This window comes from Orcinus orca, chromosome 7, assembly GCF_937001465.1.
Source record: "Orcinus orca chromosome 7, mOrcOrc1.1, whole genome shotgun sequence".
In the NCBI taxonomy this organism is placed as follows: Eukaryota; Metazoa; Chordata; class Mammalia; order Artiodactyla; family Delphinidae; genus Orcinus; species Orcinus orca.
This window is the reverse complement of record NC_064565.1, coordinates 99,465,183-99,487,120: the sequence shown is the minus strand read 5'-3', so window position 1 is coordinate 99,487,120 and position 21,938 is coordinate 99,465,183. Positions and strand designations below refer to the sequence as shown.

The following is a 21,938-nucleotide window of genomic DNA, read 5'->3' as shown; positions in this document are numbered from 1 at the left end:
CAAGGGTTCCTCTATCCCTGCCTCGGTAGAGCTGATCATTATTCACGGGCAAGTCTTGTACCCTCCCACCTCGGTAGCTTTTTGCTTGTACAGTTTCCTCCTCACTAGAATGCTCTCTCCAAATCTCTGGCTCTCAAGCTTCTAACCCATTTTCAAGGCCCAGTAAATTGACAAGCTCCCCATTTCAGATTTGCTTCACTCAGCTCTCTCCCTCTCCATAACTCCCCAAAAACTTCGTACTTTTCTCAGTGTTACAGCTAACCCTTATCAAAGTTAGCTATGTGTATTCCCATCTCCTCCACTAAAAACCTATGACATCAATACCTAGTCATCAAAATCCTCTACAGATTTCATGACAGATTGATTACCTTTTCAGTTCAATTCAAGGAATATTTACTTTGTGCCTACTCTTGGCTAAGCACTACCTTAGGCAATGTAAGAAAACACAGTTGAGTCCCTCATCTCACTGAGCTTCTTTACTAGCAGAAATGAGATGTGTACCAAGTACAGAATGTATATATTCTAACAAGTCCCACAAGAGGCCAGATAAGCACGACGATGAAGTGATTAGAAGAGATTACTTTCAATTTGTTTGCAAGTTTTTATTTAGGTGTCTTTGATAGGACCAACTGGGATACTTAAAGAAGGAAGGATGGGGCTTCCCTGGTGGCGCAGTGGTTGAGAGTCCGCCTGCTGATGCAGGGGACACGGGGTTGTGCCCCAGTCCGGGAAGATCCCACGTGCCGCAGAGCGGCTGGGCCCGTGAGCCACGGCCGCTGAGCCTGCGCGTCCGGAGCCTGTGCTCTGCAACAGGAGAGGCCACAACAGTGAGAGGCCCGCGTACCGCAAAAAAAAAAAAAAAAAAAAAAAAAAGAAGGAAGGATGGGGTCCGGAATGGCAGCTAGAACACCATATTACCCCTGTGGGAAACTCAACTAAAGCTCCATTTCCTTCCCTTTCTCTTCTCCCGTTCTCTTCCACATAGTGAAAACCAGCACATAAAAATGTAGATTCTCCATACAAAAAAAATTATATGCTAATGACCAGAGAAAACATTTTTTTTTTTTGCGGTACGCGGGCCTCTCCCTGTTGTGGCCTCTCCCGTTGCAGAGCACAGGCTCCGGACGCGCAGGCTCAGCGGCCGTGGCTCACGGGCCCAGCCGCTCTGCGGCATGTGGGATCTTCCCGGACCGGGGCACGAACCCGTGTCCCCTGCACCAGCAGGCGGACTCTCAACCACTGCGCCACTAGAGAAGCCCAAGAGAAAACATTTTTAAAAAGGAATATATTCATAGAATCATAGAATATTTGAGCTGAAAAACAAAAGTATTCATCTAGTTTAACAACCTACATGATGAAGGAATTCCCTTCCTAACATCTGATTGTTGAGACTCTGCTTAGAAACTTACAGGAATGGGGATCTGACCATCTCACAAGGAACCAATCCATCTGGAGACAGTAATCTTTGTTGATAAAATAATTCTTCATCTTGAACAAAATGACCACTTGTTGGTTCCAATTTACCTTCTGGCAGGAAGCATAGTTTAGTTTCTATTCCATATGATAATCCTCTAAGTATCTGAAGAAGGCTATTGTCTCTCATCCCTCCTACTCCCCTGCCTACCTACACAAGTCTTCTCCATGCAATCTTTTACTCAAAGTCCTCATATGACATAGTTTCTTTACTCCCCTGCTTATCTCATAGCCCCAATTAGTTAATATTATTCTTTGACTATGACATCAAGAACTGACACCAAAGAGTAGCCCTTTGCCATCAGTAGATGAAGTTTTTTTTTCTTTAGTGACTCAAAGTGACCCTGTGATCTATGGGGTCTGTATGAGGCTGGATTTGAATTATGCAAGTCACAATGCTGCCCTGACCTGAGCTAGCAAGTCTAGAGAATCATATGTGTCAGCACAGCTTTGTGATATGATTTTCCTTACTGCACACCCAGCAATCACATGAAGTGATCAGAATTTTCTTTGGGTAAAGGGACAGTAAGTTGGAGTTAAAACCTCAGCAGAAGTGAAAAACGCAGTTAAGTTGTGTTGACAATAGATACTAGAACTGCCTGATTCCCATTAGGATTTGATTCAGGAGAAATCCATGAACTAGGATTCTCAAATCTGAGGATTCACGTACACCTACTGTGCTTTAATGAATCCATTTAACACTGAGCGGAAGCCAAGCATTTTCTTCTCTTAATTTTACTGTTCTAATAGAACAATGGCATATCCATTCACTAACTCAGCAGCCAGCTACCCTTCAGAAGTGAGGAGAAAAAGAGGACTAGATCACTTATATCATCACCCTTCCCCCGACCCCAAACAAGCCATCTACATCCAGTTTACCAGTTGCAAATGCAAGTAACTTCTGGAACATGGAGATCTAAGTAGTCTTAAACAGACACTGGATGGTAATCTTCCAGTTAACATCAAAATCTCCAAGGAAATAACAAGTTCTTACTTGAAGACTACATAGAAAATATTTATAGAGAGGGCAGGTGTGAGTGTAGGATGCAAGAGTCACGGGCTGTTAGCTAGGCAGAAACCAGCCTGAAAACAGAATCTCTTGCGGATGTAAGAAAATAATGAAAAGAAAGAGGTAAGGGGGATAAGACAAATTTCTCAATGATGGAAGTAGTCCCGTGAGTCAGTGAAGCTCATCTTCAGGTTGCTTAAGCCAGCACTAAATGTTCTGTTTATGAAAATGAAAATGTTTACCTGACCCCAACCTTCCTGAACCTGTGACCATGAGATCCCCATACTTAAATGTATTTGTTCAAATGTTTTTGTTTTTAATACTCACCTGATCTCCAATTGCAGAACTATGTCCTCAGGCCTTGTGCTCATGCTATGACAAATTCATTTATCATTTCCCCATTTTCAGAGTTAAAGGTCAGTGAATTTTCCCACTGCTATTGGAAGAATTAATGTCATTTTAAACTATAAAAAGCCCCAAACAACTCACTTAAAATGACAATTCAATTCTACGGCATTACCTCAAAGACCTACTGTCAACTCACCTCATCATCTTTTGTTGCAAAGACCTTCAGAACTTGATTTCCCATAAAATATTTCATGTGGACCTACAAGAGGAAGTGAGGAAGAGAACTGGTTTCGATCCAAAATAAGTAACACAGAAAACCATAATGCCGCACATTACTAGGAAATTACATTCAAAATGCTCTTACCGGAAAACATTCACAGGTACTAGAAACAACTAACTATTTGAGGTTCAAATCACTTAAACACAACAAATATATGAGTGCCTAGTTTATGTCAAACATTGTTCTGGGCACTATAAACACAATAATGAATAGGATGTAGCCTTGTCTTGAGGAGTGTAGATAAATATGAAATTAACTGCGGTGGAGTATTACCAGACAGCGCTACCAGCCCACAAGAGTACAGTATTATAGTTCAGTGCTACAAGAGCACATAAGAAGGGCAGCTATCTTAGTCATGAGGTGTCAGCGAAGGCTTCTGCAAATGGTGACACCTAAGTCAAGACTTAAAGGATGGGCAGGAACTAAGATGAAAGCCTGGGCACAAGTGTCCTCAGCAGAGATGATAGTGTGGTTAAGTCTGGAGTGACATAAACACATAGGGCATTTGGGGAACTGCTTTTGGAGTAGTGCAGTGCCACAGCACAAGGGGGAAAGCTGAAAAGTTAGATGAGTGAGATTAGCAAAGATCAGATCATGAAGTCTCTTATGAGCAAAGTTAAGTGGTTTGGACTTCATCCTAAGAGCAATGACAAGGCATTGATGAACTGCAAAGAGACTAGAGTACCACGTGTCCTTTAAATTACTCACCTAGCACAGTATCAGAGGAGTCAAAGACTAGAAGATGAATACTAAGAGTTCCTAATATTATAACCACCTGCTTCTATCAACCAAGATCAACTTCTCTTTGATCTATGTCATCTTAAGCCTGGAGCGTATTTATAAGAATGTGCTGTAAGAGAGGCAATGCTTCTCAAATATTTTTTCTGCCTTCCCACCTCTAAGCTGAGAAATTGTGAGCACTTTCACAGTAACAGCAGCTCAGGAAAACTGAGTCCCAAAGGTGTGGGGGTGAGGCCCATATAAGCCAAATACCTCCATCTTCCCTTCCATTCCCCATCTGAAAACCATTATTTGAAAAAATATGGGAATAATCTTATATTTTCGGTTTGCTACATCCATATAGATTTATTTGCCCTCCTATTAGAATCTGTAATAGTTCTTGACTGATTCAAGAACAGTTAATGATACCTTTTCCTAATGCACCTAAATGACTTCTCAAAGGACAGCCAGACATTTGGGGAAATTCTGGCTAAATTCTTATCCATCCTATAATTAGATACCCAGAACACTGACAACATGGAAGAAGGCAAATTGAAAGGACTCCAGAAAGTTTAAAAGAGAAGAGTAATTCATAAAAAAAATTCCAAACCAAGAAAAACCTATTTTATATTATGAAAAGTTTCACACTAATTCAATCCAGAAATATTAGTGTCCCTCAGATTAAGGGAATCTGGAAAACTATGTGATCTTATTAATTTAAAGCTAATTACTAGTTTATTAAAAGGTACATACTTATACTTTACCTTAGTTGATATGGAAAAACCTTGTTCTTAAGATGACGTGTATGCATTTGTTAACATAATACACAAAAGCAGGTATGTAAAAACTAGACTATTCAAAAATGAGCCTGTCTATCTGGTGGGCAGATTATAGCTGATTAATGGCATAGCTTTGGAGTCAGAGAGATCTGGTTCAAAACCCATCTCTACCACCTTCTAGCTGGGGACCTTGGGCCAATTACCTAACAGCGCTGAACCTCAATATCCTAGTGTATAAAATACATATCACGGCACCTACCTGAGAGGACTGTAATAAGAATTAAATGGGAATTTATATAAAGTGGTTAGTATATTGATTACAACATTACAATCACTCAATAAATGGTAGCTATTATGACTATCTTTATTGTACCTGTCTGATATTACACTTAAGACAAAAATAATTTAGAGCTTAAAAACAATAGAAAGTTGGTTTAGAAAACACTTCATGACTTAAAAGTTAATTTTAAGTCAATAAAAATCTTTTAAAATGGAAAACGTACCTTTTCAGCTCACTTTTTCTTGCTTTGCCATCTAACTAAATAGGTCCCCACACCTACCATGGCACAGATGATTTCAGTTTTTTGAGTCCTAAATTACAGTTATAGGAGTTTTGGATAGATCTTTTCTGCCTATCTGGAATTAGGCAGACCCAGTTCCCAATAAGCCAGTTTCTACAAATAGGTCTGAATGGAGGTTCTGTTTCACTGAAAAGACTCATAAGCACCAACATTAAGAACCATAAATTTTAAGTTTATATACCTCCCAAAGTGAATAATTTTAAAGAAAAGCACATTTAGTGTAATTTGTTAGAGAACTGTTAAGAGATACGCAACTTCCAAAAGGTATTTATTCTCACCATTAACTGTATCGACTTTAAGTAAATACTCTCAATTTTTGATTTATGAGTCTTAAAACTGTATCTAACAGTTTGAGCATATGATGGAAAACATTCTCCCCACCTCACTGAATTATTCTGTATCTAACAGTTTGAGCATATGATGGAAAACATTCTCCCCACCTCACTGAATTATTCTAACACTGAATTATACAGGGACTGCATGCTGGAGCAACATGAAGAAATTTAATTCTGGTATATTGGGTTATATTTATTTTTATTTTAATTCTCACTTGAGTTCTTCTAGAACCAACAAAAATCTCTTCATCCCTATAGAGGCTGAAAAGATGCACTTTCTACTTATTCCTTCTGTTTGGTTGCCTACCTCAAGAACATTTCATCTAAGACTGCTGGGAATCTTTAATGACCCTTTCTTGGATAGTATATGGTATCCACAGCCTTCAATAAGTTACTGCATTTTCCGCTGTGTCTCTTTTGTACATCTGTATTGCCGTCTAAAAAACATATGACTAATGAACAAGTTTTGCATCCTAGACCTCTTTGTTGGGCGTTGAGAAGAAGGGTGACTAGCATAAATCAATGATATTCTAAGAGATCTACGGTCATTCAAAACCCAACTAGACCCTGACTCCTGTAAAACACTCCAGTATACGTAACAGTTAGAGAAAGCAATACAATAGCAAAGAACTGGATGCTGGTTCTTTAAGGCTACTATGAGCTATGACCGACACCAAAGCTAAGAAGTGACTTTTCACTGAATCAATTCTGATTTATGCCAACTTCTCTACCTCTTGATTTTTAACCTTCAAAAATCAAGGATAGCAGCACGCCAGACTACATTTTAGAAAAACTAAAAGTGAAAACAACATATTATAAATAACAGGCCCAATCCAAAGCACACCATCTCAAATAATGAGAAAAAAGCTCATCTGTTTTGTTTACAATTAGTAGGCAAATACGTGCTTTACCTGAGAAGATCTACAAAATCCCAAAACAGAGAAGCACTTCCCCTCCGATTTATATTTCATTTGTTCCTCATCCACTTTAGAGAAAGGAATGATATCACTCCCATAACGGAACCCTAAAGAACAAGAGAAGAGCATCTGTTAAGCATATGGGGCCTCATTTTCTACAAGCTGAAATTGGCCCTATACATACATTAACGATACATGCACACCCCGGATCAAGCCTCCATATACTGTTTGCCGGAATCAAATTTCTGCCCCTTGTGATCACTGCAGAAAAAGAAGCGGCAGATCCACAAACATACACGACACAGAGACAATTAAAATCTAATTACATTTTTTTAAGTAGCATATTCTGCAATCTAGTTACCTTAATGATTATCCATCCTAGAAGGAAGAATGTAGCAAATGCAATGTCCTAGTTATCCTCCAAAGATAAACCATGGTTGACTAAAGTACAATCATGACTTGTAAACATAATAACAAGAACACATTTATTTAGAAACCTGGAGACCCACAGAGAAATGTGCCCATAGGATTTTCAGAACAAAATGTTCTCAAAAATGGATGCTGGAGATACACAAATGCCTAACGGAAGAAGCCAAAATTTTTCTATTTAGAAACATTCAATTGACAAGCTGGATATTTTTCTGCATTTAAATTTATTTTATTTCTGGGATTGGATTGTCTATTTTTTTTCTTTTTGATTACTTAGGTTATTACAGATATAGGCTCTTGGCTCCTTAAAAAAACTCCAACCCTGTTCCAGGGCCTCTCTGCCCTATGGAAGGTCATGCCCTTTCACTATATAGCCTTATATGTTTAATGGGGAGAAAGATCATCAAAATCCAAGGATTATGACCTTGCATAGATGAAAAGGAAAAGCATATGCATCTTTACTCCAAGAAACAAAGAAACTTGTGTTTGGGGGCAGATTCTGTGATCCAGTGTTTATTAGTTCCCTCACTCTGCACATGCCATGTATTTAATTAAAAAGAAATGCATTTCTATTTTCATATATGTCTTTTAATAAAAGCTGGTGATATAAACAAAAATTTCAACAAGAAGTTAAGAGGGAAATGTATGGCACATGATTAAGAGTGGTATCTAAACCCAATGGTTTTTCAGACACCTTACTTGAATCGTTTAAGAGTAACCTAAAACTTCTAATTAAAACTGTCTTATGTTTTCTGGCTCATCTTTTACAGGGCAAATCAATAACTGTAACTTTTGTACATGGCAAAAAGTAGAGAACAGACTACAAATACGACCATAGTCCTTTGCTCACAGAAACTAGTCCCTCTATCTAAAAATGAGAACTCTACATATTAGGGGATAGAAAGTGGAAGACAGGCAAAGGAAGTATGTGGGTAACTGCAAAAAGGTAAGAGAGAAAAGCTGCACATCTATGCTCTTCAAGCTGAAACAATGTTTAACTCTTCCCTCTCCCTTGCTCCACCAATATGTTTGCTTTCTGTCTAAGACAACCAGAGCTGCTTTCTTTGCTTGCAACCGAAAGAATTGGTACCATCTCTAGTCCCTTCTCCTTCCAATCCATCCTATACCCAGATGTCCTATTAATCTTTCTAAAACACAGCCCCCATGACACTCTGCTCCTCAAAATTATAAACAGCTCCATGTCGCTTTCAAAATCAAGCATAAACTCTTCAGCGTATCATTCAAAGCCCTTCCTAATTCAGAATAGCATGTAGAAACAGACTCCTGCAGCCCTGGGTTCACATTCTGCTACTTGTTAACTATGAGATTTTGCAAATGTTAACGAATGTCTTTCAATCTCAATTCTCTTATCTGTAAAATGGAAACAAGAGTGCCTACTTCACTGGTTGTTGTGAAGATTAAAAGAGAAAATGCAGATTGTCTTTTAGATACTACCCTGAGTACGAATCTGCATATGCCCAATACACCTTACCCAACTACTTGGTATCACTGAGAAGGCCCTCTGCTTTCCTGGTCTTATGCCCTTAATCACCCTATTCTTCCTACTATGAGCCAGTCATTATATGAGGATTAAATGACGAGCAAGTAATGGAGCCATGATTCTAACCAAGGTCTGACTCCAAAATTTCTGTTCTTAACCACACTATACTATTGAGTTGAATTAAAGAATTAGTAGAGATTGTGGGTTGTTCATTACATTCTAATCCATCAGAAGAAAGAAAGGGGTCATGACCACCACTACCTTTAATCACTCTCCCACCCGCCAAGACCCCTGCAAAACATATAAATATGCAAATACTGCAACGCAGTGCCACAGATGAAAGGAATTTTTTTTAAGGCTTGCAAATTAAAATTATACTGAGTAGCACATAGTCTGGTCATAAATTTATATAAAGACTCTGGTTTCTAACTTAACCATCATTTGGTATCTTATCATTTTAGCTCTTGAACACTCAGACACCCTCAGCTAGCTTCTAAGCCCTCTGGATAGAGACGCTATCTAAATACACTACACAGAGCCAAAGGGTACAAATATATGAAGCACAACTCTAAAGATCCTAGTGAACATAAAGCAATATAACAAACACAAATAATTTTTCTTATCCCCTAAATTACCTTAAGGGAGCTAAACAGGCAGGATATAAGACCTGAAATTGGCACTCAGAAAAATGATCACTATGGAAGTCAAAGGTAAACAAAAAATTTGCTTCGGCCATGTTAATATAAGCCTTTTCCTAGCTAGTGAGTTTCAAACTTTAAAACAAAGCCAAGTATTAAGTCCTGTCACTTGAGACATTTAAAACCCAGAGACTGAATGCCCAAGTATACTCCTGCCTCGGGACCATCCTGCCTGAGACCCGACAGATGACCTAAAGGAGCCAGTGTCTCATGATCCCCTCATATAGTTGTGTCTCTAGACAAATAATAATACAAAACCTAGCCTGCCTCCTATCATCTTGAAGAAAATTTTCTAGGCAAAAGTGAAACTCTCACTGGCATAATAATACCTTGAATAGTATCCTCTTTTGGAACTTCAGTTTCATCATCGTCATTCAAGCAATAAACTGTTTCTTTTTGTATATCTTCTTTTTTTTGAGTTCTTGCATCCACAACTGTCCAACACTTTTTAACTCTCTCCTGTAGAATCTGATTTCCAAAAGAAAAATAAAGGGAAAACAAGGAGAGCTATGATTCAGATGGACAAAAGATGAAAACCTAATATACTCTCTGCTTTACAGAAAAAAATCCAAAACAATGACTCCAGCTACATTGGTTTGTTGTCTCTTGCCTACTGTGGAAATTTTAGTTTATTTTATAATTCTTTCTACATTTTATTTTCCCCCAAGGGTAATCCACAGATAAATATGAATATTTGTATACATTCAAACACCTTCTATACAAAACCCTCAGACTGTCTAACAAAAGAGAGCCCTACATTTTGTTACCACAGTTTCCCAACACACAAGAAAGGGGAAAGCAGTCTATCAGTACTCAGAAATCAATAAGGAAATATGAAAAAGTAACTAGGAAAAAAAAAGGAAAGAGACTATATTCTCATTCCCAGGGACACTATTCTAGGCCTTGAAGTACCTCCATGGTTTTCATGCATGTAGGGTGTTTTCGAATTAAGTCCTTGAATATTAAAAAAAACACTTGAATATATAAAACAACATGTTTTTGTATATGTTGTACATTTTATATATTTAAATGTTTTTATATATTTATTTTGTGCATTTAAAGAAAGAAGACAAGGAAGGTCATGCGGAGGGATGGATCCAAGACTCATACTCAAACTGGAATTTCATCAAATAATTACCAAAAGCAACTCATTTTTGAAAATATACTATTACGTACAAACGTACATATGTTACAAAAGGCCATTTCACAGTAACAAGTCAACATCTTTTGATATTTCTTAGATGCTGTTACTACCAGATCATTAACAACTAAATTAGATGTGACTGAGTTTTCAAAACCCTGAACTGAACTCTGGTGTGTATCTGTATTTCTGCTATAATACCACAATGATACAACTTAATGCATTTCATTTTCTTTCTTTAAAAAACAAAAAGAGAAAGACCTGAAACTCATAATTAACAATCAACTGTCAATGGAGAGAAAGAGAAAAAGGAGGGAATCAACCCCTATTATAGACCATTTGTTTTTTTTTCCTTTTTTTTTTAAAGTAGTTGCGGTGCGCGGGTTTAGTTGCCCTGTGGCATGTGGGATCCTTGTTCCCTGACCAGCGATCGGACCTGTGTCCCCCGCATTGGAAGGCAGATTCTTAACCACTGGACCACCAGGAAGTCCCTATTATAGACAATTCTTAAAGCTTCCTCTGTTAGCATGCCTTTTACATAAAAGCTAAATAGAGATGAAATGAACAGGGAGAGCAGTTAGAGAAGCAGTAATTATGGTTTTGAATAACCCACACACGAATTGTCAGTTCCTCATATAAGCATATTTGTCTGCCTGCTAACATTTCTTTAAAAATGTGTACCTACCACTTACCGATTTATAAGCCACAATCTTTATAGACAAATTGGAGCCAATGGTCAGTTGACAGGGCCAGGGCACGGAACGCCTCTCAATTTTCTTAAAGACACACAGCTGTCTCAGACTCTCACTTAATAAAGAAAAATGTATTATGAAAGCAGCAATTTTAAAAATGTTAACCTGTGCTGGATATTGCATTTAGTTGTCTAGAATGAGAAGTGAGATGCTTGATCATAGAGGAACAGCAGGGGATGAGAGCCAGAATACAAATGAGTTGGCTTAGGAGGAAGGAGTTGAATTCCTTTACTGATAGGTGAAAAGGAACATCTTTACCTTCCCCCTATTCAATCTTTTCTTCAACTTGGCCAGTTGTTCTTAACATTTTTTTTTCAGGACCAAGGACACTGTGAGGATGTGATAAAAGCACATTCATAAATGTGTTTGCACACACCAGCTCCCTGAAAACCATGGACCTGAGGATAAAAAGCCCTGCTCTAAGATATCAAAGGGTGGGCTCCATCCTGTATCGTCACTGTTCACAACCCTGCAATTCTTTAGCTCATTTCCATTCTCTTAAATAAAAGACATGGTAAGTATATGCACACAGTGGAGAGAATTAAATAATGACTCTCCACGGGATAAAGGAATTTAGCAGTCCACACTCAGTCTTAAAGCAGGTAACTCTAGGTTTCTCACTGCGTAGGGAAAGGGAATTGGGAAGTAGCAAACACAATGCAGAGGGCTACTTCATTTGAATACTAGTGAAGATCAGTTCTATTTTCATCTGGTTCCTAATCAAACACAACAGAGAAAATCATAGGAGATAGGTGGAATTTGTGGTATTCACTAAGGATCATCTGACATTATCCAGAGTTATGGACAAAGAGGCCTCAAGAGACTCCAATTTTCAGAAATAATCTACAATGAATAGTAGATATTCTACCTGATACCCTGCTCCAAAGCTTATGGTACACCTTGGCTTTGTATTCACTAAGGAATGAATGGGTCTGAAACCAGGTCTAACCTGTCTCATAGGACATTGCTAGTCTGATTATGAGTCACGTCTAAAACCATCAAGAGGTTTGGATTCTGTTCCAGGGGAAATTCTAAAGACCAGCCTCTTATATGTAACATCTGAGAACAACTGGATGAGTTCTGCAGATTTGAAGCTCCCCAATTACAAGTCAAGTTATCTTCCTCTAATGTCTTCTAGATGAGGATAAGTCTAGTCCAGGGCTGTCCTGTACAACTTTGTGCAATGAGGGAAGTATTCTATTTCTAACTATTCCTGTCCAATAGGCTACTGAGCTCTTTAACTCAGTGGCTACTATGACTGAGGGGCTAAGTTTTAAATTTTATTTAATTTTAATAAATTTAAATAGCCACATGTGGATAATGGCTACTGTATCAGATGGCAAAGTTCTGATCCACACCTTCATGGCAGACCTAAAATCAAAGTAATTTCAAATGGCTAGGACAGCACATAGTAATTTCCCTCCTTGCTATGTTACAGGAAAAGAAACTTTTCTAGGTAATTTTATTGGCCTATAATTCTTCTTTACAGTATCATGGTGAATATGTTAGCTTTAGACATGTATTCCCATGTTAGAGAAAGCCATATCCAAATTTGAAAGAAAAATAATTTAGGAACACATATTTGCATGTATTACAATTAGAACACATATTATGGCAAAGAAACATCACTTTACAGGATTCTTCATTGACTCCTTTGACAACCCCTTGGGAAATTACAGTTCAATTTCCAAAATTCCCATTTACCTGCAATTTTTCAATAGTATCTATGTTTAGAAAAGCAGGCTGATTGCTTATCAATTATAGCTCACCAGAAATATTTGAAAATTGTGATTGAGAATAAAAAGTAGAGCAGATACACACTATTGCTACTCAAAAAAATCCTAATTGTTTAACGTTTACTTCAACTGAACCTCTACTTCAATTAAGAACTTTTCTTAAAATGCTTGTATTTTGTGTGTTTATTAATAAACTGGCATTAATTCTTTAACATTAAGTAGCAGTATCCCTGAGGATTTGAAACTCCACAGCCATACAGTGTGGTATTCTATTGCCACTTTTACCAAATCAGGCCCTTCAAATACACACCGTTCTAGATGCTATGGACCCGTCTCAGGTTCTTTGATCAAAATATATATCCAATTCCAACCAAGAATAATACAGATAAAGGAGATCATCTCTCCCACAGTCTCTAATTGGATGGCCAAAAAAAGTAGCTTGACTAATCGTTATATGGTACTTCAGGGATTTCACATTTCTTAAATCATTTTGCCTTTACAAAGCCCACATGGAATAAACAGGTTGTAAATTCTTAATATTTGGGGGTTTTGCTTTGTTTTGATTTGTTTTTGCCTGACCAAACTATGTTGAGACCAAAAGTTTTTTAAAAAAATCTCTATATTATAGTATACTGCCTCCTAAAACCTAAATCAGAAGATTAGAGGATATTAAGTATTATCTCAGACCTGACACCACATTTTATAATTAAGAATGTTTTTTAGGTGTATGACAAGGAAGGGCCCAAGAAATGTGCCCCAAGCTTGGCATAAAGAAGAAATCTACTACCTCATCTTTTATAATTTGACTTGTTAAATCGTTCGTTATATTTATGTATTTCCAAACTCTACCGACATAGTCTTGGAAATAAATAAGAAATCTTGCACCAACCATGCAAACTTCAAAAAATGGGACTAGGGGCTGGTGCACCATTTCTTTAATAAAAATTGAAATACTAAAGTATAACTGCTAATTCAAAAGTGGCCCAGAAAAGGAAAAGCATTAGGGAGCCGTCTGATCAGAAGAAAAATTAATATGCTTACAACTGAACGTTGTAAACAATGCTTTCATGTCTTACCTGAAGGAATAAATTTCCTCCAGCCCATCTTCACCTTCTAAAGACATCATCACCTTCTTCACCATCTGAATACCTTCTTTTTGCTGCTCACTGATTCCTTTTGGAGGAAAGGAGGACCCATGGTGGTCGGAGAGCAAGTTGCCATCTCCTCTGTCCCCAGTTCCATCTTCCTTGCCAACTGGGAAAGGCAAACTGTCAGGAAAAGACCAGCAGTACTTAAGAAGAAAAGCCCTGAAGCCAAATAATAAACAGGGTTCCAATTCTGTGACTGTCACTCACTAGCCAGGAGAAAATGGTCAGTCAGCCTCTCTGAGCTTTACATTTCTCAACCATCAAATGGCACTATCTACCTTGACCAATATTCTATCAGTTTCAAGTGACCAAAGTCTCTTTGGTTTGGCTTTTATGGGGGTAATTTATTGGCTTAACATAACAAAATAATTGAAAGGGCAAGGCTGCACATGGCCTTAGGATGACTAGACCCAGAGTCTCAAACACCACAAGGATTCTGTGACCCTCTCACTCTCTATCTCCATATTTCATTTTCCTTTATGCTGGCCCCGCTCTTTCGGACTGGCTTCCTCCACATTGTTTCTGAACACTTTCAAGCTCATAATGCCCAACTCCACTACCAAAGAGGGACTGAGGGTTTAACCCTCTACTCTCCAATTCAAAAGACCAGGAATTAGTGGTAGCCTAGGAGCCAGATCTAGATGTCAGCTCTCATTCAAGCCATTAGGTTAAAAAGTAGGAAGGAACGCTTCCTAGAAAAAGGCAGGGTGACATTCTAGGCAGACAAAAATAAACAAACAAATGCCCATTAATGATCTCTCAAGATTATTATAAAGATTAATAAGAGAAAGAGTATAAAATACTTAAAACTCAAACAATGTCGTCATCATTATTTCAGATAGAGAATTCCTATACAGAAACCAGTTAATTGCTAGAAATAAGTAAAACCAATTTTGTTCCTGTGTTTCACTCCAGTTGTTTGCCTGAAATGAGACTAAAACTAGAGTGGGGTTACCAGTCATGGGAATATTCAATAATCAATATACAAACTGAAAAGTAAACCAACCAAACACATTTTATGATAATATTCTACATGACACTTTATAAATGTTTTTATATAAACAATCTTATTTCATCCTTATGTGTTAGTTGGATAGAGATTTCTACCTCCATTTTCTGAAAAGAAATGGAAGCTACAGAAATGAAATAATTTGGCCAAAACTGTATAGCTAACAAAGCTAATAAGTGATGGAGCAAAGACTCAGTCATCTGACTGAAAGAGCAAGGTTCTTTCCACTGTAGCATGTCACCCTAGTTTGTCCCTGGAAACCCAAACAGTTGAATTCAGCGATCTTTTCAGTTTACTCAAAATTACCAGCTGGTTACCCCATGTGGATTTTTAAGGTGATTCCTTTATCATTTCATTTGTTATCATCAAAACAGAGCTTCATGTTTCCGTTTTTTCTATGTATTCTTAGCATGAGAGATGTGCATGTCCTGCATTACATGAAAAAGAGCTTCCAGCAAGCAGGGTACGGCACGTCAGGTTTGCACCAGGCTGTTGCTGTTTCCAGAGCATCAACCAGGAAGAAGGGACGATTAACATGAAAATGAAGGGTCAGGAAGGTCCAGTCCAACTAGAACAGTCCACCATACATGGGATACACCAAACAATAAGAGCAAAAACTCTACTTCGCATGCTAGAAGTTTGCAGCAAAGGAAGATGGGTATTACCCAAGAAAAAAACACAACCAGTCAAATAACAAGCAAGTGGAAGAAAAGGCTATGTTGTCTTCAGCTTGCTTTACAGCATTGCTCATACAAAAAAAAGTAGCCCTTTCCAATGACATTGACAGAAGTGCAGTACGTGTCAAGGATGTAAAGGCATCTGAGATTATGAACAGGGAACAGAAACCGAGCTGGGCTTTTGAAGTGCTGAGAAAACCTCAACTCAATGAGAAAAGAAGAGTCACTTAAAAAGCACTTAATTTCTCTGAAGTACCGTCTTATCAAGTATCAGCTTGATGGGTTATTCTGAACTATTTTTCTACAGTTCTACAGAAAGGAGTTGCCCCTCAGCAGTCTTAAGAGGTACGTACATGCAAGAGAGCTTCTTAATTCTCCACGGCAGGCATTCTAAAGAAGCTGCAGGCTCACCACTCAGAGCTGCAGGCTTCTTGGTAGGGCTCTCCATCCGAAAAAGGAGTGTCCCTAATAATTCAACATTCTATACTACCACTCCGCTTTTACCAAAAATAGGACAAGAAAAAAACAGGTTTCAGATGCAGCAGGAAGGATTAATGTAGTGGAAAGAACCTTCTGTTAGGGCTATAAGATAAAGTAAGTGCCTGGAGGGGAAAGTCAAGTTATTGGGGGAGGAGGAACTCTCTCCCTAACAAATTGTGAAAAATATTTTCCTCCTAAGTTTGTACACCTCATCTGTAAATATGCACAAGCAAATTACATTTTATAAATGTGTGTGTATCCTTTAGATCTGAAAAAGAGGTAAAAATAAGCATATGTGTTTAAAATCGTTCCCAAGTTGACATTCCTCTCTATCCTAAAAACATCTACTGTCTTTAAGACACAGTCCTCTAGGCTGTTTAAGAAAAGACACCACCAATCTGGTAATTGTTTGGGTAAAGTCTTCTATGCAGGCAGGAGATGAACTGAATGTCCTTAAAAGATTCCTCTAATGCCTCAATTCTTTGGGTCCAAGAACAGCACAAGCAAACATCTGCTACTGAGCTAAACTCCCAGGTTTCCCTGTGACTTTCATCCCTTTATCATCAAAACTCAGAAGAGTTCCTGGAACACAAGAGAGTAATCAATGAACGTTGGCTGAAGTCAGTGATCTGACAGATTCTGACTCAGAGCAGAGAGGATTCTTGAGGACTGAGTGCTCTACGAAGGGGTCCTATCACTGCATTATAAGAGCACAAGATCTGTCTGCAAATATTATTCTTATGGACTTACAAAAACTGCAGGGAGATGCCAGATTTCTTCAAGTTATGAATTATAATACCCAGCTGATCTCTGCTGAATGGGCTGCTGAGGTCAGTGAACACTTCAATATGCCTCTTCTCAAACTTCTTTCCTCTACAAGAGAGAGTTAGCATGTTAAGAAATCATTCTCCTGAGTTATTTCCTAAACTTCAAATGTACTTGGTCACTGAGCAGAAAAAGGGTAAGGAATGAATCTAGCTCCAGCTAACAAAGGTGATTACATTCCAGAAGTCCGTGTGCTGCTGATGCTCAGCTAGGTTCCTATTAAACACATAACCAACCCAGTCATGACTCATGCTTTGAACATCTTAGGCAAAATTTCTGAGCATTATGGAAATAGTATGTCTCTGATTTCCTAACTTTAACTTCAGTTAAAGATGTGGTCACTACGATAAAAAAGGATCCCCTTCCAGCCTCCACAGAGGTACATACAAGCAACTCTCCTAGGTACTACAATTATAGCCTTGCAAGGGTTCATTGTCCAAATGGTCTGATTCCACACAGACAGGCTCATTTCCAGCTCTCTTCAGTTGAGATACTTACACAGTTTCTTGTTGAATCAAATCCATGCACACAATGAGGGCATCCAGGACTCAGCTAGTTAAGGGCAGAAGATAACACCAAACAGTCCCTTTATCCCAAGAACATGCCACTTTTTTCCAGTGAAATCTACAATGCTGGAAATTGTGGACACTGGGCTGACGGTGTGATGATTTAAAAGTACTTGCCCAAGTGCCCTTCTTCCAAGTCTATTTCACTAACATATATTCATATATGTTATAAATCAAAGTACACTTCCTGAAACATATAAACAGGAAAAATGAAATAAACCAAAAGGTAATCTGACATATTCTGCTCATTTAATGAAAAATTATGATGCCATCTTACAGTATCTAGAACCCATTTTCTGTGATTACAGTCCATTCTTACACATGAAGTGAGCCATAATGTAGCATTTGTAAGTCACTCCCAGCACAGCAGCACCTCCCAGTGACCAGGGATGGCACCACTGTTTAGAAAAATAAGAGGAACCCCTTAAAACCAGGGCACCTGTGGAAGGAACTGTTAGTCTCACAGTTTGGGTATCAGTCTGATTTTTGGCATACAATTATCCTCCATCCAGGAAGGCTAGGAGAATGCTAATGCTATACTCTTCTAAAAATAGCTTCTCTATGTCCAAACATTTCCAACCATCACCACCACCAAACCCTCTACACATAGTCAACACATATACCCCCTTCTGATACCTCCCAACCTCTCAATGTCACTAGTGCAGAGGAGCAAGTTACTGCAGGGCGTGGAGTCCAGGCACCCAACCCAACCTAGTTAATTTCACATTCAGTCCTAACACACATCACCTCCGTGTCCTCAGAGCCAAAAACATCCACATACTCAGAGCTAGGACTCTTAGAAAACCTCACCAAACTAGATTACAATTCCCCAGATTAAAGGAAATTTCTTAAGAGTCTTCTCTGGATCAAAAAGGATACAGTCAGCTTGTTGAGAACCTGGTTGGATTTTGCTTTCAATGTCCTCCAGCAAGTCAAAATCTGGTAGCATCAGGTGTCTGTGCACTGTGATGTTCTGATACTGGCCCTCACCAGCAAGGGCGTTCTCAGTGCCATCTGTACCAAAAAGGACTAACGCAATTTCATCCTTGCTCTCAGCAAACACCTAGAGAAGCAGGTTAGAAGGTTGAAATCATACAATATCACCTGGAAACCATCAGATATCTAACCTTCAGGGAGCAAGACAACCATACCTCCCTATGGCAGGTCCCTGGGGCCACCGTCAACAATAGAATATTGGGCTAACTGGTCCATAGGACTGATAAGCAATGATAATTCCTAGGTTCTAAGCAGACTTTTTCATTGACTACAGTTCCCATCCTTTCAGCACAATTTGTGGTGGAGGAATGGGAGGGCAGTAGCTGCTCTTGATTAGTTTCTTTGATTTGCTTCCACCCAAATCAGACTCTAATTCCCAGTGAAAACTAATTATGTATCATTTGAAACGATTTTAGTCTGTCTTTCTGGAATGACTATACAAAGTTTAAATTTTACAGAGATTAAAAATAAATTGCTGATTCATATTCTATATCCCAGCAATTTCACTTACAGGTATATATACTGCAGAGAAGTTCCTGCACATGTACACAAAGAGACAAGAGACAAGAAAGTTCCAGTTCACTTCAGCACTGTTTATAACAGGGCAAATCTGAAAACTAACTATCCATCAACTGAAGAATGCAAAAGCACACTGAAAAATATTTATACAATGGAATATTACACTCTAGTAAAAAAAAAAAGAATGAATAAATTTGTTCAATGTTTACCAACATGAATAAATCTCAAAAACAAAAGACTGAGAAAAATAAGTTGTGGAATTATATGTACTGAATAATACTATTACATACACTTTTGAGAGCTTCATACAATACTAAATATTATTTATAGATACACTGAGATCCAAGGTATAAAGTATGTGCAGTAATAACTATGAAAATTCTGAGGAAAGGAGGGGAAGAAGAGGAAAGAAAAGGGTTGGGAGGGGATACACAAGGGGCTTTAAGTTAACATTTTATTTTTTAAGAAAAAAAAAGAAAAAGAAATCAAACAAATATAGTAAAACTTTAGGGCTGTTGTAGTTCTAGACAATGGGAAAATCGCTTTCCATCATATTATTCTCAGTTTGCTTCTTTTATGAAGCATTCCATAATGAAATATGAAAACAAGAAATAGCATGCGACACAAAAGGCAGCCCTGTTCCCACCTACTTATTAACAAAAGCCTTCTGTATCAGTAAAAAGAACACTGCATGGGCAGAGGATGGAATTCTGTCATTCTTCACCTGTTTGGTCTGTTAAATTCCCCAGTCTGTTAACAACTCCAGCTGCAACTGCCAGTTGTACATGGAGGGAAGGTCCCAGCTGCTGGGGTTCAAATATTTCCAGCACACCAGTGCGGCAGGCCAGCTAGAATTCTAGCCGCCTCCCGCACAAGACTTCATCTTAAGGCAAGGTAATCTTGTTCGACAACAAAACCTCAGTCAGGAGAGGGGAGGAAATTTGAATGCAGCATGGGAGCGGCACCAGGTTTTGTCTCCCAGCCTTCCAGATTTCACTTCAACTCGCATGCGAGGGGCAGAGCCAAAAATAAAAACTGAAAGCACTGTTTCCCTTTTTTAAAAAAAATCTATACTACGTTAGGGCACAGCAGCACTACTTGAATACAACCAACACAAATTACTATAACCAAGAATGGGGTTAGAAGCATCCTCATTTTCTTTGAGATATTAAGGCCTTCAGGTTATCAGAACTTGTAAAAATCTAGGAGGACAGGTGGGAGGTAACAGTGCCCAGTAGAAAAGGCAACACCCAGAAAAAACAGCAGACGTGTCCAGAGGAGTAGTGAATGAAGGACTTCATGGACTTCGCAAAAGTAGCAGTCAGACCAGGTAGAAAGGGCAGAAATTAATAATAATGGTAGCAGTAGTAATAATGATAATAAAAACACATATAGCATTTACAATACATCAAGCACTAAGTACTTTATCTTGAGATATTCACTGAGGCACCGTGGTAGAGAGTCTTCAAGACGGCCTCCATCCATTCCTTCTCTCCCTGTATTTGGAGGCTACCCCTCAAAACAATAGAGGACTCTAATTCCCGCCCCCTCCCCACCCCACTGAATGTGAGATAGCTTAGCGACCTGATTGACTAATAGAAGGCAGTGGAAATGACCTTCTGGCATTTCTAGAGGTAGGTCATAAAAAGCCACATAAGCAGGTCTCTTAGAATACCCACTCTTGGAACACTCCTTTTTAGAACCAACTGCTATACTGTGAGCATCCCAAGCTACATGGAGAGGCCACAGGTAAGTGTTCTGGGCGACAGCCCCAACTGAGCTCACAGCCCCCAGAAGGCATAACTACCAGCTCCAGGGGTGAGCCATCTTGGACGTACGTATAGCCCCACTGAGCCCTCAGGTGACTCAGCGCCAGCCACCGAGTGAGCACACCTGCACAAGAGGCCTCAGAGAGAACCACCCAATCACACGCCCAGTCATCTCACAGAACCGTGAGAGGTGATTTTTTTAAGGTCATTTAAGACACTAAGTTTGGGGAGGGTAGTTTGTAACCAGTAAACGATAACTGGAATAGGCACAAAGTAGTTGAAAGACTTATTCAAGATTGCAAAGTTAGTCAGTATCATGGCAGAGCAAGGATTCAAACCCAGGCCATCTGGCTCTAGAGTTTACACACTTAAACATCACATTGCCTCTTGCTTCTGATAAAAGTTGTAATATCCAGTGGAGGAGCCAAAACGAGAAAAGATAAACATATCAGGCTCCAGTGGTAGCATATGAGTACATGTAAGAATAACCCCTCAGCTTCCCCAGAACACTGAGGGTGGACAACATAAAGAGGCTGGCATCTTGCATTATTAAGTGGAAGCAACAAGCAGTTAAACCACGAGTTACAAGCTCAAGACCAATGTGAATCTTACCTGTCGCTGCACAAACATGGTCACCACCTTCTTTGCTAGTTCAAATGGGGATTCTTCACCAGGAACGGAGTTACTCATGGCAAAACGCACATCCATACACAGCACCACAGCTGCCTGGAAAAAAAGTCCCAAAGAACATGTGAGAAAATGTTATTAATGGTCATTAAAAAAAGAAAAAGAGATGTCCTTTTCACCCATAGATATTCAGGGTATGCATGATAAAGGGAAGGGAGGTGTTCTACTTAGAGAGTGTATGTAAGGCACATAAATTTTCACTATGGAGAAATTTTAAATAGTCCTGATATTTCCTGAAAGCTAGAAAGTATCTGCCAGGATAGGAGCATGCTCCAAGTAGCTGCTGTTCCTCTGGCCTGAGCCTGAGCACAAATCCATGGGGAGTAGATCTGAAAACAACCTGCAGGCTAGAGCTAAGTCCAACCCAGCTGAGCCAAAAATATTATACACCAAGCCAAATGCAACTGATATGCTGACCCACAGTATGAATACAGATGCTTTTGTTGTAAGCCACTGACTTGGGGTGTAGTTTGTTATAAAGCATTTTGGTGGCAATAGGTGACTGTCACAATCTATATGTGCTAAAATGATACACTCCAATAATTTGAATCAGTTTGTAAACT

At 38.8% G+C, this 21,938-nt stretch overlaps 1 protein-coding gene across 3 annotated transcripts in view; it reads right to left on the bottom strand.

The window, feature by feature from the left end:
- The window catches only part of XRCC5 (X-ray repair cross complementing 5), a 96,193-nt gene that overhangs the window by 69,881 nt on the left and 4,374 nt on the right, over positions 1-21,938 (bottom strand). For 2 of the 3 annotated variants that reach the window (XM_033428018.2, XM_004262743.4), the window contains exons 2-10: positions 21,301-21,414; positions 18,284-18,467; positions 17,337-17,385; positions 16,764-16,886; positions 13,776-13,967; positions 10,904-11,018; positions 9,400-9,538; positions 6,437-6,549; positions 3,027-3,089 (exon numbers count right to left, since the gene is read on the bottom strand). In XM_033428018.2, the coding sequence (XP_033283909.1) occupies positions 3,027-3,089; positions 6,437-6,549; positions 9,400-9,538; positions 10,904-11,018; positions 13,776-13,967; positions 16,764-16,886; positions 17,337-17,385; positions 18,284-18,467; positions 21,301-21,414 (1,092 nt within the window). The remainder of the gene's footprint in view (positions 1-3,026; positions 3,090-6,436; positions 6,550-9,399; positions 9,539-10,903; positions 11,019-13,775; positions 13,968-16,763; positions 16,887-17,336; positions 17,386-18,283; positions 18,468-21,300; positions 21,415-21,938) is intronic. The other variant, XM_049711892.1, reaches the window with a different exon arrangement.